This window comes from Stegostoma tigrinum, chromosome 12 (assembly GCF_030684315.1).
Source record: "Stegostoma tigrinum isolate sSteTig4 chromosome 12, sSteTig4.hap1, whole genome shotgun sequence".
Lineage (NCBI taxonomy): Eukaryota > Metazoa > Chordata > Chondrichthyes > Orectolobiformes > Stegostomatidae > Stegostoma > Stegostoma tigrinum.
The window spans coordinates 56,529,299-56,545,511 of NC_081365.1; the positions used below are offsets into that span (position 1 = coordinate 56,529,299).

The following is a 16,213-nucleotide window of genomic DNA, read 5'->3' on the forward strand; positions in this document are numbered from 1 at the left end:
CAGAACATTTCGCCATGTACCAGTGCCCAACTTTCACTTTCCAGTTTATGGTTCAAAAGTCCCTTGCACACTAAAAGCATAGACAATCACTGGTAATACTGTTAGAGCTTCTATTAGCAATCTGTGTACACCTGATTTTAAGCTTGAAGGTGAGTAACTGTTAATATCTCCACTGAGACCAAGAGCTTTTAAGGAGAAATTCCCCAACGACCAACCAAAGTAACCAAAGGGCAAAACTTTACATTTCAAAGCCTTTGCAATAACAAACAAACTAAATATCAAAGCAGATCAAACATCACTGAACAGGTCAAACTGAGGAGAATTATCAGTTTTGCGCTGACAAACACAACTGAAATATATCTTAGGAAACACTTTTGTTCAACACCACACTTGCAGTTGGTATGTTGCATGACAAACATAATCCCAGAGGCACATCCAGCTTTCCAGAAGTTGTTCACTTTTCTCCATCCCGTTAGATTAAAACCTTCAGTGTTCTTGGACAGCCGTTACACTATGGAATACCACAGAAACTTTCCATTCTATACATCGTCAAGAGTTCCTTCTCCTTTTAACAGGAACTAAACCCTCCTGAGCTTCCCGTGTCACATCTTAGGAGCACCCTTCATCAGGAAAGGGGGATGGGGAGAGGATTCTGAAATAAATCTCACCCACTCCAACCTCTCCCCCGCAGAACGGACAGCCCTTCGCTCCAATCCCAACTTCATCACCAAACCCGCAGACAAGGGAGGCGCAGTTGTAGTATGGCGCAATGACCTTTACATTGCTGAGGCCAGACGCTAACTCTCCGACACCTCCTCCTACTGCCCACTGGATCATGACCCCACCCCCGAGCACCAAACCATCATCTCCCACACCATTCACAACCTCATCACCTCAGGTGACCTCCCGCCCACTGCCTCCAACCTCATTGTTTCCCAACCCCACACCACCGGCTTCTAACTCCTTCCCAAAATCCACAAACTCGCTTGCCCTGGTCGACTCATTGTCTCCGCCTGCTCCTGCCCCACCAAACTCATCTCCACCTACCTGGACTCCATTTTCTCCCCCTTGGTCCAGAAACTCCCTACCTACATCTGCCACACCACCCATGCCCTCCACCAACTCCAGAACTTACAATTTCCATTCCCTAACACCTCATTTTCACCATGGACATCCAGTCCCTGTACACCTGCATTCCCTATGCAGATGGCCTAAAGGCCCTCCGCTTCTTCCTGTCCCACAGATCCAACCAGTCCCCCTCCACCGACACCCTCATCTGCCTAGTCAAACTTGTCCTCACCCTCAACAACTTCTCTTTCGATTCCTCTCACTTCCTACAGACAAAGGGCATGGCCATGGGCACGTGCATGGGCCCAAGCTTTGCCTGCCTCTTTGTAGGTTACGTGGAACAGTCCCTCTTCCGCACCTACACTGGCCCTAAACCCCACCTCTTCCTCCGTTACATTGATGACTGTATCAACGCTGCCTCGTGCTCCCCAGAGGAGCTCAAACAGTTCATCCACTTCACCAACACCTTCCACCCCAACCTTAAGTTCACCTGGACCATCTCCAACACATTCCTCACCCTCCTGGACCTCTCTGTCTCCATCTCAGGCAACCACCTAGAAACCGATGTCCGTTTCAAGCCCACCAACTCCCACAGCTACCTGGAATACACCTCCTCCCACCCACCTTCCTGCAAAAATTCCATCCACTATTCCCAATTCCTTTGCCTCTGCCACATCTGCTCCCAGGATGAGGCATTCCACTACCGTACATCCCAGATGTCCAAGTTCTTCAAGGACCACAACTACCCACCCCGCGGTGGTCGAGAATGCCCTCGACCGTGTCTCCCGCATTTCCCGCAACACATCCCTCACACCCCGCCCCCGCAATAACTGCCAAAATAGAATCCCCCTAGTCATCATATACACCCCACCAACCTCCGGATACAATGCATCATCCTCCAACATTTCCGCCATCAACAATCCGACCCCACCACTAAAGACATTTCTCCACCCCGACCCTTGTCTGCCTTCCAGAGAGACCACTCTCTCCATGACTCCCTTGTCCACTCCACACTCCCCTCCAAACCCACCACACCTGGCACTTTGCCCTGCAACTACAGGAAGTGCTACACTTGCTCCCACACATCCTCCCTCACCCCCATCCCAGGCCCCAAGATGACTTTCCACATCAAGCAGATGTTCACCTGCACATCTGCCAATGTGGTATACTGCATCCACTGTACCTGTTGTGGCTCCCTCTACATTGGGGAAACCAAGCGGAGGCTTGGGAACCACTTTGCAGAACACCTACGCTCGGTTCGCAATAAACAACTGCACCTCCCAGTCGCAAACCATTTCAACTCCCCCTCCCATTCCTTAGACGACACGTCCATCCTGGGCCTCCTGCAGTGCCATAATGATGCCACCCGTAGATTGCAGGAACAGCAACTCATATTGCACTTGGAAACCCTGCAGCCCAATGGTATCAATGTGGATTTCACCAACTTCAAAATCTCCCCTGCCCCCACTGCATCCCAAAACCAGCCCAGCTCATCCCCGCCTCCCTAACCTGTTCTTCCTCTCACCTATCCCCTCCTCCCACCTCAAGCCACACCTCTATTTCCTACCTACTAACCTCCTCCCGCCTCCTTGACCTGTCCATCCTCCCTGGACTGACCTAGCCCCTCCCTACGTCCCCACCTATATGCTCCTCTCCACCTATCTTCTCCTCTATCCATTTTCGGTCCACCTCCCCCTTTCTCCCTGTTTATTTCAGTACCGTCTCCTCATCTCCCTTTTCTGATGAAGGGTCTTGGCCCAAAACATCAGCTTTTGTGCTCCTTAGATGCGGCTAGGCCTGGCTGTGTTCATCCAGCTCCACACCTTGTTATCTCAGATTCTCCAGCATCTGCAGTTCCCATTATCTCTGAGCTTCCCGTGTGGTTGTTAACAAAACTAGTCCACCTACTTCCCCATGGCAGTATCTCCTTTGCCTTCACATCTCAAGAAACAGCTTTCAATTTTTCTTCAAGATACGGTATAGAGAAGTTGACTACTCCTAACCCTCAAAAAGTTTTGATTTAAGTTTCTCTCCTACAGCAACCACAACACACATCTCTGAGCACCCTCTTTTACAGAACGTTGTATTCCACCTTAACAGGAGATATTTTAATGCATAATTATTTTGCAAGTTTTTACCATCTAGAAGGACAAAGGCAGCAGAGACATTGGAACACCATCACCTGCATTTCTTCTCTAAGCTCCTCACCATCCTGATGTAGAAATATATTATCATTCTTGTACTGTTGCTAGGTAAATTCCATGAATACCACCCCTTCAAGAGCATTATGTTTCTCCATACACCCTGCAGTGGCTCAAGAAGGCAACTCACCACCTTCTTCTCAAAAGCTATTAGGGAAACTTGAAATCTTATTTTGGAAATGTGAATAAGTTTGAAGTAGTTGAAACATCCTTGGAATGGTTTTCAGTTCCAAGCAGAATTAAAAGATTATCTTTCTTTTAAACAGGTCTATTGACAAGGGAGTGCTGCCCCGACGTCCATTCGCTCCCAGGAGCATTGCAGATCTGAAAATTGGGCATCTTGTTAAATTCTCCCGCCCTGCAGGGAAAATCAGCAAAGGATTGGTTAAATACTTGGGTCACTTACCAGGTCGACAGGAAGCATACCTGGGTGTAGAACTGGAAGGTGATGAAGTAGGGCGGCATAATGGAACATTTGAAGGAGTTTGTTATTTTGTTTGGTACGTTTAAACATTCCAACTTTTTGATTTGAAGCAAAATACATTCAAAGGCTGCATATTTCACTGGAGTGTTTACTTTTCTCATATAGTGGAGTTAACACTAAACATGCATCATATTTGTGGTGAACTTCTGTGAAGTAAGTATTTCTGAATATTTAGCTTGGCCACATTACTGATTATGAAACAAAGTTTATTGAATACATAGTAACAGTACCAACAACAAATTCATAATGTCTATTAGCTCTCAGGGATGCATATTTAATTTAGTTTTGCATATTTGCATGGGCCACTCTTATGATATTTCTGAGTCATAGATAATATCAGTAATCTCAAAAAGAATTCAGAGTGTCTATTCTAATACTGAAATATAGAATTCAATCTGAACAGTTAACCACGATAACCCCAAAGTGATCTTCATTAAAATCTTGTAGACTACATCCACGAGGAAGAACAGTTACTCCAACTGATGTGAAATATGATATCTCAAATTCTTGCATAAGTAACTCAATCACAGATATGACTGATGAAAAAAATAAAAGTGATCAGGATGATTCCCATAGAGACTGATTAGTTTTAAAAGAAATTCAAACTTGAAATTAATAAGTGAATGAAGGGCAGGATTTTGCAGTTTAAGACTTCTGATGTAACAAATTTTAAAAGCAATATTGACTGGATAGTATTTTTGGAGACAGCTTACACTTTAAGCTATATGAACAGAATTTCCCCATTTACTATTAACAAAATTGGAAAAAAATCATGATGAGATATTACACTGCAATTTACAAGGACATGCAATTCTCCCAGAATCAGTGCAAAGTGATTCTTATCTCCTGAGGATTTACAACAATTATTTTCTTTTTTCAACTTGATAATATGTAAACTCAGAACTGACTTTAATGATGAAGGTTTTTTTCCGGCATTTCTCCCTGTTGCACAAGTTGGGTGAACATTCCAACCTTGTTTTTAACTCTTCTTGAATTTGATCTTTTTAATCTGAGCACAAGTTCCAATCTACATTCCTGCAGAGTGAGCTACAGCAACTGCTAACTTCTAAATTGCTCTCCCACTCCTGGATTTCTGAAAGACTGACTTCTGTCTCAATATTCAGTGACAATAGCTTCGTCTGCACCCTTATCCTCTAAAAACACATTTCATTGACAACATGAATCACATGGGCTGTGTATTCAAGTAGAAATTCAAATGAGCTATTCTTCATATCAACAACAACTCTTTCTTTTCAAAATAAATGGACAGTTCAAAGTATAACAATTTCCAATTTGGCATTGTCAACATTTCATCTTCCTTAGAGTTTGGAGAATAACTGTCTAACCACTGTAGGGACTCTGAAACATTGTGTCCGAGTGTGCGATCCTTTCCCATTTCATCCTAGCAAAGTTAACATAGGCCTCTCTTGAATCTTAAACTGCCACGTTACTCAGGCTTCTGTCAGGCAGATGTTAGAGGAGGTAATATGACTCCTTCCTTCCACCCTAAATTAAAAACAGCTTCCTAAAAAAAAGTTAAATGTAAAAATTGTGATGATGATAAACTAAATAGGTTCCAAGGGTAATGCAGACTAATCTTAGAAGTTTGCTGTATAATCCAAGTTGCACATACAGCACAAGGACATATTCATATGAATAAGAGCCATCTATTTGAGTAAACCTGATGAAATATCCAGTTCATTTCATTTGGCTTGATACATCAGTTTTAAAGTTCTTTGATGTTGAGCAATTTTTGTAAGTATTTTAGTACAACGTAACAGGTCTTACATAGTTTTGGAATGTCGTATATTACAGATTGCACTGTAGTTTTGATAAGTACAATGAAACTAATACATCATCTGCGTCTTTTAATATCAAGCATTGAGGAACTGATACTGGTCACAAGAGCAACTTGGAGTTATTAGATAATCCTGTGGAACAGAACTGGTATAATCACATAGAATGGGAACCATGTCTCATTAAATATCACACGTTCTACAGAGAACAGATTGTCAGTGATGAGTGCTAACTATAATAAGGCTGAAAGGTGAACCAGCTTTTCCAAAAGTTTGTCTTGCTTGGCAAACCCTGTGGCAATGCAGTAGCTTGCAAGATGTTAGTTTTAAGATACCGGAGGCAGAACATGACCAGAGCTTGGACAACAAAAAAAATCTTTTGCTGATCTCTATCCAACATCTCTACAGTGTAGACAGATTGATAGTGGGTAGAATGCTATTACAGCAATGTTTTGAACTGGGTTTCTCATTGCTTAAGTTACATTTCCAAGTACAAGATACGTTCTCTGCTATTATCTCAGACAGAAAAGATTAGTAGAAGAGATATGAAGCATAAATATAACCTTGACTGAAACAGATGCTTGCATGTCTTGATTCAAGATCTTTGATGGAGCATGTACGATTTCGCTGATGTTAGTGGTCCAGCTTAATATGTAAAAACATAATAGTTGCTGTAGAGACAGTGAGAAACGAGGTTCAGACATTCTAATGTATGCATTGATGTATAGGTGAAAATCTTACTCGCACCTTTGACAGTAATCAACACTCCCAACAAAATATAAACCATATAGCAAGTTCACTACAGCTGTTTAACTGTCATTTTCTGCTTTCTTCACAGTAAATTGAACAAAGGTGTCTTTGTAAACTTCAATAAAGTTATTATGGCGTGGGAGTAGAAATAGAAAGGAAGGCAAGTTACTTCTGATGTGAAATAGAAAAAAAGCCACCCGCTTTCCACCAGACTTAAAATTCCTTCCATCTCAAACAAGCAGCATCCTCTTCTCAGAATGAAGTGACGTCATGCGCCTCATTTTATCTTGTTTTTAGAAGAGGCGAAACTGGACTCAGTGAAACTTAATGGCTAATTAAAGATTTGATTTTCAAGAATACCAGTGATTGAGTTAAAACCATTTGTGAAAGAATTAGACTTGATTAAAATTAGCCATTGAATTGTTTGATGTATAATTTCGAATATGCCAAACTAGCAATGTAGCGAAAAAGCTAACACGAGGGCAAAAAGCGAACAACTCAAGAGTAAGCCCAGTTGCAATGTCTATCATGTGTAAAGATATGCAGTTCCACAGGGGTTTTGTAAATCAAGCTGCAGTCATTTTCAAAGTTCTTATTGACATCAGACAAGAAAAACCATGAGGTCCATGAAAACCAATGGTTGCGAGAGTTGGCAATGCAATCTAAGCAGATCCAGAAGCAAAAGCCCTTGGAAAATGTTGAATATATGCAAACTTATGTTTATTGGTTCAAGTTAAACAACATGCATTAGTCAATTGCCCATTCATTTTCAGAGATATTCTTGACACCTACCATTATTCTTCCTTTTGTTGCAATCTCCATAATGACTGAAAATTTTCAAAGTGAAATTTGAAATTTCAATTATTAGCTGAAAGAGTGACACACATGAAGAATTCACCTTATAACATTTTGCTGTGACATATTTTAGCACTATTACCATTAAGCACCACTTTGTTTTCATCGGTACCTGATATTTTAAATTACCAAATAAAACAGATTAGTTTCTACATTTAATGACAAACTGAAAACTTAAATTTGTTACATCACAGTCTGTTAAATGAGCATCCAATCCTCATTCAATCAATCCAAAATGAGTACTGTTCCAAAGGGATTTATTCCTTTTCTTTTCCTAATGGTACTTTTCATAATGTGAATTTTACTATGGGTTCTCCATTTAATTTCAATCAGATGTATCCTCTAACCTTGTTTAAATTCCTCACAAACTCAGTCTTTGAACTGAACTTGAGCTCCCACTTTCAGCCCACATGGTGAACAATAGGGTCGGTATTTTCTCTGCTTAAGGTACAGATTTTATCTTTTTTTTTGTTTCACCCTTCTCAGCTGATTGCAACCCCACAATCGCAACTCTCCTAGTGTGTGATATTTCTGAGTTTATCGGAAAGCATACAACTATGATCTTTCAATGGCTTCCTCAATCCTTTTCTCCATTGCAAAGGGAAACACATTAGTATTTCTACTTGTATACAAAGCTAATCTGCTATCTTTGATCACACTGGCCTTTCACCTTAGAAACACAGGGCTATGTTCGCACAACTATCCACAAGTTCATTTTGATAGCATCTTACTGACTTTTGGGAAACTAGGAATTTTGGGCTTAGAAATAGCAGTCATTGTTTCCAAATGTAAATTCCTTGTGTATCCCCATAATAAAATAGTCTGAGCCTTCCTTTGATCTTTTAAAAAATAAAACACACAGATTTAGTGTCAGGCAGGCTAAGGCATACATCACATCGCTTCTTTGAATTCCCCTAAATTTAATGTTACAGTCCAAACTCCAACATTCCTGTCAATCAAAGTGTTATCCAAAAAAAAATCCCATTGTAACATCCTCTAAATTAATTCAAGTTAGAACTCAACATTCAGCTCCCTCCCCTCAACCCTGCCCCTTTCAAATTGGCATTCTTCACCCAATCTCCCTTCAAGGCTGAAAACTGTTCACCCTTCTGATTTGCACTTTAACCCCAACACCTTTTTTTCCCCATTTTACCTCGAGTTTTATTTTAAAGAGCAATTGAGCGCACGATCCATCTTTTGTTTGAAATTGTAAGCTTTTCTTTATCCGCCTTGTCTGATATCCACAGTAAAAGGGTGGGTGCATTGGATTTTCCAAGGCAATTTCCCTTGTATCCTGCAACCTGCAGGGACACATATTCTCCTCTGTTTCTGAACTTACAGCGTACTCACAAGCAATTCAGAGCTAAGTTGCTTATGGCTCCAACAATATTCAACCATTATGTGCCACACTCTGCATTTGCACATCAAGTCGTATCTATAGTTTCACCTCCTACTATTAAGTAGACTTTAAGAATCTACAGTTCTCTATACCTGTATGTACATCACAATGACTGAACACTGAGGAAAGTTTGTAATTTCCTGTGTTTTCAAAGGCAAAAATACAAGATATTCATGAATATTTAATGATTATGCTGATGATAATTCTGTCAGATACCTAATTGCAACTGTGCATTTTATGTTACCTGCTAAATCAAATGTTACCAGCAAACTGCAGCGTAAGTTTCAATTCTCCTTCCTTATGCAGATAGTGATTTTTTTTTCTGAAATACCATGTGATATTCATGTTAAGTTATTCAGAATTATAGAAACTTGTGTCATTATATACTGACCTTAAAGTTTCCAGGTAATAAATTATAAATTATTTTTCTGAGCAGAATCTCAGAGAATCAATCAGGCATCACTGAAAACCAACTATTGCAGACAGAAAACTACTGACTAAACCGGGCTTGTGACAACAAGGGCATATTTTCCTTTTTATATATAAATCATGTCAATGTGATTTCAGGATTTTCATTGACAGGACATCTTTGGTACCACTTTGTTGTCTTAGCATCTCAATTCTCCTGCCTTTCAGTTTTTCACCATTGTAAAGATCTGTGACCATAGACTACATTACAAAGGAAAAAGATATTCAGCACATTCCCTGGTGTGGTTGTGTCATTTAAACTTTGCACTAGGAATGAAATGATACTTTTGATTGTGACCCTACATATTGAAACGGAGAATATGTGTGGACATGAAATCATTCCTGGTATGATCTATACACTAGGGTGGGATTTGTTCAGATTAACCATAAATAAGTTATTTCTCTAATACATTATCATTGAAATCATTTTGGCACTTTCTGGCAAATATTTTGTTTTGCGTGACTTTTCTATATGTAAATACGATGCTCTGTTTGTTAGTTGTCATTTGTTTAATGTTGTCAAATTCAATTTGTTAAAATGAATGTAATATCTGAACTGTTAGTAAATGAACTGTTATTGGTTAATTATGACTTAAAGTGTTTTTACTAAGTCAATAACGGAAGTGCGTTGAATACTGATTTGTCGATGAGTTTTTTTTAAACCGCAAGTCGCATTCAAGACCTATTCGATATCTTATCTGCCAGTAAGAACATTAACCCCACTTTTGACTTGGGGCATCAGTATAGTGGGTGGAAACTAGTGCAGATCTTGACACAATCGGGCTTGAGAAATCTCAACTCCTGGGTCTTATCTGCATCAGCTCCGTCAAATTTTCCCACTGAAATCTGTGAACTGTCAGACATCAGGAGGTCACTGCCACAGAGCCAAGGAATGCTTACAGGTGTATGGATAAATTCGCCAGACAAAGTTCAGGACAGCCTGACAATCACAGAATTCCTCATCCACCTGGTCCAAGAGGAAAATCGAAGAAAAAGTGAAACCATTTATCTTTCTTTCGACTCCTCGGCTTGGATGGTCCTTCCCACTTGATTGGTTTTACAATTGCAGGTTTCTGATTAAGGTAGCTTAATGACATCCTTTGAAGGTTTTCCTGCCTACTTTAAACAGCAGGATAAAATTGCACAGAGTGCATCACATCAGGCGATAGTCTCATGGGCAATTTTAACATCTCATCCGTCAGATCAGTGGGGGAAAAATGCCCTCATTACTCCTCTAATCAGCTCAGTTCCATCAGGGCAGAATATCAACTAGTTTTCCTACACTTCTCACATGCCAGTACTTAAAGTAGGCTGCAGTGATTTGGTTGAGATACTGGTGGACTGTTCATACCAAAACCACAGAATTCATCATTGCTTCATAAGGGCAACAACTTTGCAGAAATAGTGCTTCAGTAATGTTGTTGGTATTTCTACTGTTGAGAACAGTTTCATTTCATAAGAAATAGCCAGGTGTCAACTCCAAGGTGGTAGCGGAATAGCAGCACAACATGCAAGCTCCTCAGCCCTGGAGTCTACTCCATCCCATTTACATTTTATTGTTCTTTCTATGCTTTTATGTTTTAAATGTCCCCATTTATTATGGTACCTTACCTTCTTTTAAATACTTGGACGGAAGGTGTCTTCTCTTGGCCTGGGCCTAGCGACGAAATGACTTCCGGCAGCCCAGAATGGCGGTATAGGCCTAGTGAGGCAGGTTCCATTGTGACAATCTCCGAGTGTGGTGGTCTTCTCCAGGAGGAGCAGTCTTGGTGTGGTGTGGAGGGCTAGCCCCTGTGAGGAGGTCTCAACTTAGCATGAAGATCTTGTCCTTTCTTTGAAGGCAGCTTCCAGGCCTTGCAGCAGCCCAGTGTAGACGTCCAGACCTGGAGGGGAGGTCTCATCTCACCATGGCAGGGCCGTCTTGGCCTGGCACTGCATTGTGGTTTTGGTCCGGTTTACCAGCGTACCCCAAACCCAGGAGCTGTTAATTGAACTGTGATGAAGTTTTACTTTTATTTCTTCTTATTTATGACTAATTTTGGTGCCATGGTATTTGACAAAGCTTTTCAATGTTTTTTTTTGTAAAGGTACACATTACAATAAATGGATACTCTATTCACTTGCTTCACGTTACTTTTTTTTCCAGGATGGGTAAAGGGGTCAAGGAATGACAAATTGGGAGTAGCAATTAAGTCCAGGAAGAATTTAAAGAAGATCAGCTCAATGATTTTTCTTCTAAAAAGTAATTACAATGCTGTTTCTTTTATTCTTAGTGTAGTCCAGGGTGATTTCCCCTCAGTGGGCATCACTAACTCCTTAATGAGACCCAAACTGTTCAAATTGAAGCAGGAATAGTAATAGTAACAGTGGCTCAGTACTGTCAGCAGCCAGAGCAAAAACCCTGAGAACTGGAGCGAGAATATTGTGGCCTTACTTCCAACATTGTCTTTCTGAGAATACAGATCCTCAGCATGAGCACAGAGGCATGAAACCAGACTTAAGGGAGGCCATAATTTTATAACTTACACTCAGTAACTGAAGATACATACCCATTCATGAAGAAAAGAAACCAAAAATTGCCTAGCTTTGAACAGATTTCCAATGGTAAAGTTCTATATTAACAAATAATCACCTGAATTACTCAATCAAATTCCACTGAGGCAACTTAACTTTTCACTACTCTTATAACAGAAGACCCTCTGTTCGTAACTAGAGTAACAATAATGGAAAATGTTGTTTAAGTTCAGGAAGAGACACACTGGTGTCTCTTCACCACCTGCCCAGGATTTTCCTCTTCCGATCCCTGTTGGCACCAGAGCAGATCTCTCCTCCCCCTCTCTCAGCTGTCCTCTTCAGGTCCTCTGCTTGATATTTTACACATTTTAGATTGTGAGGGAGGAGTCATCCTATAGTGTCTGAGTGAATTAGGAACACAGTTCAGTGTAGTTCTTCTGTTATTTCCTTCAAAGTACAACTGGAAAATATTAAAGAATTCAAAATACTGATTTTAAAAATCTCTGGCAATAAACTTGGCTCTATTTCAAGAGGTCATTCTTAGCAAATTAAAAAAAATTCTCTCAAGAAAATCAGGGCCTTCATAAAGGAACTGGAAGATCATATGAAGAGGAAAAATTCCCCAGTACTACAAGGGAAAGGTGAAATGGGATGAGCTGATCTGCTTTCATGAAGAACCGAAACAGACAGGATGACCTCCATCAGTGCTGCACTCATTCTGTGATTTTATAAAATGCTTGGCTATAATTGAATGAAATGATTGAAGAGCACAAGTGCAACAGAATTGGTTGAAATAGACTGATAGGCACCAACATTTGAATTCATGCATGCCACTACGTAGAATTTAAACTCAAACTCTGACAAAATGCAACAAATTTCATTCAGTGCAATATAAATTTAACGTAAACACCATTTCACACATGTTCGTCACCAGTTTATTTTTAAAATGGTCTGTGGCAAAGCAAGCAAAGAAAGGAATATTGACAGATATAATATGGGTTGTAAATCATTTAAATGGAATCAAGGCAGAACGAGGTTCTTGGGAATAGATTAGCACTTATGTTATTGACTTATATTCATAAGGCTATATAAAATTTACTCCATAGGTTTAGGAGAATTCAACAGTGCCATCTAGTGTAGATGTCATTCTGAGCAAAATTTGGAAAAGAAGCCAGTTCAGTGAGATTATGTTTTTGGTAATGCAAAAGATTCATTTTCTAACCCTGGTGTAGACAGTGATCACAAAGATGAAAACATGCTAAGCAAGGATCAGGAACTTGGCTACGGTTTGTACTGAATGTGCATTTTCTCCCAAATACTAAGTGATTTCCTCAAATAGCAATTGAGAATTGATACTGCGAAGTATATCTAAAAGGAAGGCCACCCAATTCCTCTTCTTGAAACAATACAAATCATGTGCCACATCAATGGAATATTTAAAAGACACCAGTTCCTAAATCTGGTTCCTCACTTAACTTCTCCAACTCTATTTCTAATGATGGACTATCCACCAATATCCATGATAAATGCATGAAATCCTAATTATCTTGACTATACTTCTTCAAATTATACTCCATCTAACAACTCTATTCCACTTTCCCAGATTCTCCAATTCGTCACATCTGTTGTGTTGAAGAAATTTTACATACCACTGTACGTCGTAGTTGTTTCTTGTCAATCTAGGATTTGCCCCATATTAGGTAACAAGACCCTGAGTTTGTCCATTCCACTTTACCTAATTCTGTCCTCCCAGAACCATAATAGGATTTATCTTTTCTTCACTTTCCACCTTCTTACTTTCATACATTTCTTCTTTAAAATAAAAACTTCAGAAAGGCTGACAAATTAATTATTGAAGTCATTCCTACAAAGAATAGAAAACCAACATGTCACTAGTTCAAACCCAAAATGCAAATGCAAACTCTAAAATCAATGATGTGTATGCAATTGGACACTTCATATCAAATCTCCTCTAAAGAATAATGAAATTGTATCTCTAAGAGGTAGTTTAATTTCCCACCAAAAATCTTCACACTATATCTAGGTCATATTAACGTTGGAAACATGATGACATTAAACAGATGAGTTATACAGCAATTATATTTTGCAATAGTATATGGGCACCATATCACTTACTGTCCTTCACATATGGTATCGATAAAGCATCGACTATAACATTATCTTCCATGTGCATGACAATTTTCAAATTATACTACTCGAGAATTAAACTCCACCAAAATAATCATAACCTTTTGTGCAGAATTTTTTTTCAAGAAAATCAAAGAATTATGTATGTTTGTAGGTGATGTTACTTGAAAATGACATAGAGCTAACACAAGACTCGATCTCTGTTAGGACAGAATCACCTCAAAGCTGCTAATTTAACAACAAAAAATCCCTCTTAAATCCACTGAATTCAAAACCTCACCAACAGCCCCTAAATGTAAAGATCCCTGCTGATGTTATGACTGGCTAAATCAGTTCGCAGGCTGAAACCTGGATCATAGATTGCATTTTGCACTATTTTAGTTTTAATGAAGTGGTCTCTCATTGAGACAGAAGCACACAATGTTGCAAGTTTTATTTTGACAACGAAACAGACATTTATTAATTAAAAGAAATGAAGATAAACTAGGACAAACTAATTCAAATGTTTATAACCTAAGTTCAAATAGTTTAAACACAATGAACATTATGATACCTTTAATCCAAAATACTGCTTTACAAGCTTACAAAATGTTCTTGTTCAGCTCCCAACAGTAACCTTTGTATAGAACACATAACATAATTGATGACAAGGAGGCTATGGCAGGTGAGGATCTAGAAACGATCATTATCATTAAGGAGGTAGTGTTGGGTAAGCTAATAGGGCCAAAGATAGACAAGCTTCCTGGCCCTGATGGAATGCATTCTAGGGTACTAAAAGAGATGTAATTTCCCAGAATTCGCTAAACTCTGGGGCAGTTCCAGCAGATTGGAAAACAGCAAATGTGACGCCACTGCTTAAAAAAGGGAGACAGAAGATGGAGAATTATAGGACAGCTAGCTTAACTTCTGTGGTGGGGAAAATGCTTGAATCTATCATTAAGGAATAAATAACAAGACACTGACATAGAAATTATCTCAATGGGTAGTTGCAGCATGGGTTCATGAAAGGCAGGTCATCTTTAACTAATTTACAAGAATTCTTTCAGGACATTGGAAGCGCGGCGGGCAATGGCGACCTGGTGGACGAGATGTATTTGGATTTTCAGAAGGCATTTGAGAAGGTGACGCACAAAAGGCTGCTGCATCAGATAAAGGTATACAATGTTACAAGTAATGTATTTGTATGGATAGAGAATTGGATAACTAACAGAAAGCAAAAAATGTGGATAAATGAATGTTTTTCTGGTTGGATATCAGTGGTTAGTGGTGTGCCTCAGGGATCACGGTTGGGACCCCAATAGTTTACAATTTACACAGATGATTTGGAGTTGGGGACAAAGTATAGTCAAAGTTTGCAGATGACATTAAATTGAATGGTACAATTAAGCGTGCAGAGGACACAGAGTCTGCAGAGGTCACATAAGGTGGGCAAGGGTCTGCAGATTGAAAACAATGTTGGTAAATGTGAGGTCATCCATTTTGGTCAGAATAACAGCAATATGGACTATTATTTAAATGGTGAAAAAATGTCGCATATTGCTATGCATGAGGACGCCCAGGTTCCTCTGTATGAACCATAACAAGTTGGTTTGTAGGTGCAGCAGGTAATTAAGAAGGCAGATGGAATATTGTCCTTTATTGTTGGAGGTATCAAGTTTAAAACAGGGAGGTTATGCTGGTGAGGCCACACCTGGCACAGGCACAGTTTTGGCCTCTTTACTTGAGAAAGGGGAAAAAGCCTCATAAGGGGGAACAGATTTAGGACTAATTTGAGGAGGAAGTTCTTCTACCAAAAGTTTGTGAATCTGTGGAATTCCCTGCCCAGTGATGCAGCTGAGACCACTTCGTTGAATTTTTTAAAATAGATAGATTTTTGAGAAGTAAAGGAATTAAGGGTTATGGGGAGTCGGCAGGTAAGTAGAGCTGATCAGCTCCTGCTTCTTATGTTCCTATATTAGATCTCTTTCTCAAATACCACAAGTTTAAGGAACTCCTAAACTAAAAACATCAAGAACTTATTCCTGGAGCTATCATACACCACATTTTAAAAGTTCTCAGCTTCAAGTAACCTCTTCATTATTTTATTCTAATACTTCTGATTTGGGGCTATTACTCACTCCTACTCTAAGATAATCTAATTTCACTATATTTTCCTTTCTCAGAAGCAATGCTGTATGCATGGATCTCCATATATCGACTTCACAGAACTGTGCAAAACAAAGTAAAACTGAAGGAAAAGTCTGTCCCTCTCAGCTCTGGCGATTAGCCTCAAGAGTTTTTTTTAAAACAATCTAAAAAATTATAACAGACCTGAAAGCACGATGGTTCACACTGCTTGGTCATAAAATCTAAAACTAAACACATTAGGCAGCCAAAGTAGCCCACAAAAACAGTTTTAAATGAAATCACCACACCTATAGAAATACTTACAAATTCATGATCAACATCAGACATACAGAAAGCCCACGTTACTAATTCAAAATCCTGACTTAAAAATGCATAATATTGTATATAAATTGGGTAAATCAGA

General features: G+C 39.5%; 1 protein-coding gene across 3 annotated transcripts in view; it reads left to right on the plus strand.

The window, feature by feature from the left end:
• Positions 1–11,063, plus strand: part of LOC125456894 (kinesin-related protein 4-like) — a 52,224-nt gene extending 41,161 nt beyond the window's left edge. For all 3 annotated transcript variants that reach the window (XM_048540408.1, XM_048540409.1, XM_048540411.2), the window contains 2 exons: positions 3,536–3,769; positions 6,388–11,063. In XM_048540408.1, the coding sequence (XP_048396365.1) occupies positions 3,536–3,769; positions 6,388–6,445 (292 nt within the window). In that variant the 3' untranslated portion in view covers positions 6,446–11,063. The remainder of the gene's footprint in view (positions 1–3,535; positions 3,770–6,387) is intronic.
• Positions 11,064–16,213: the final 5,150 nt, after the last annotated feature.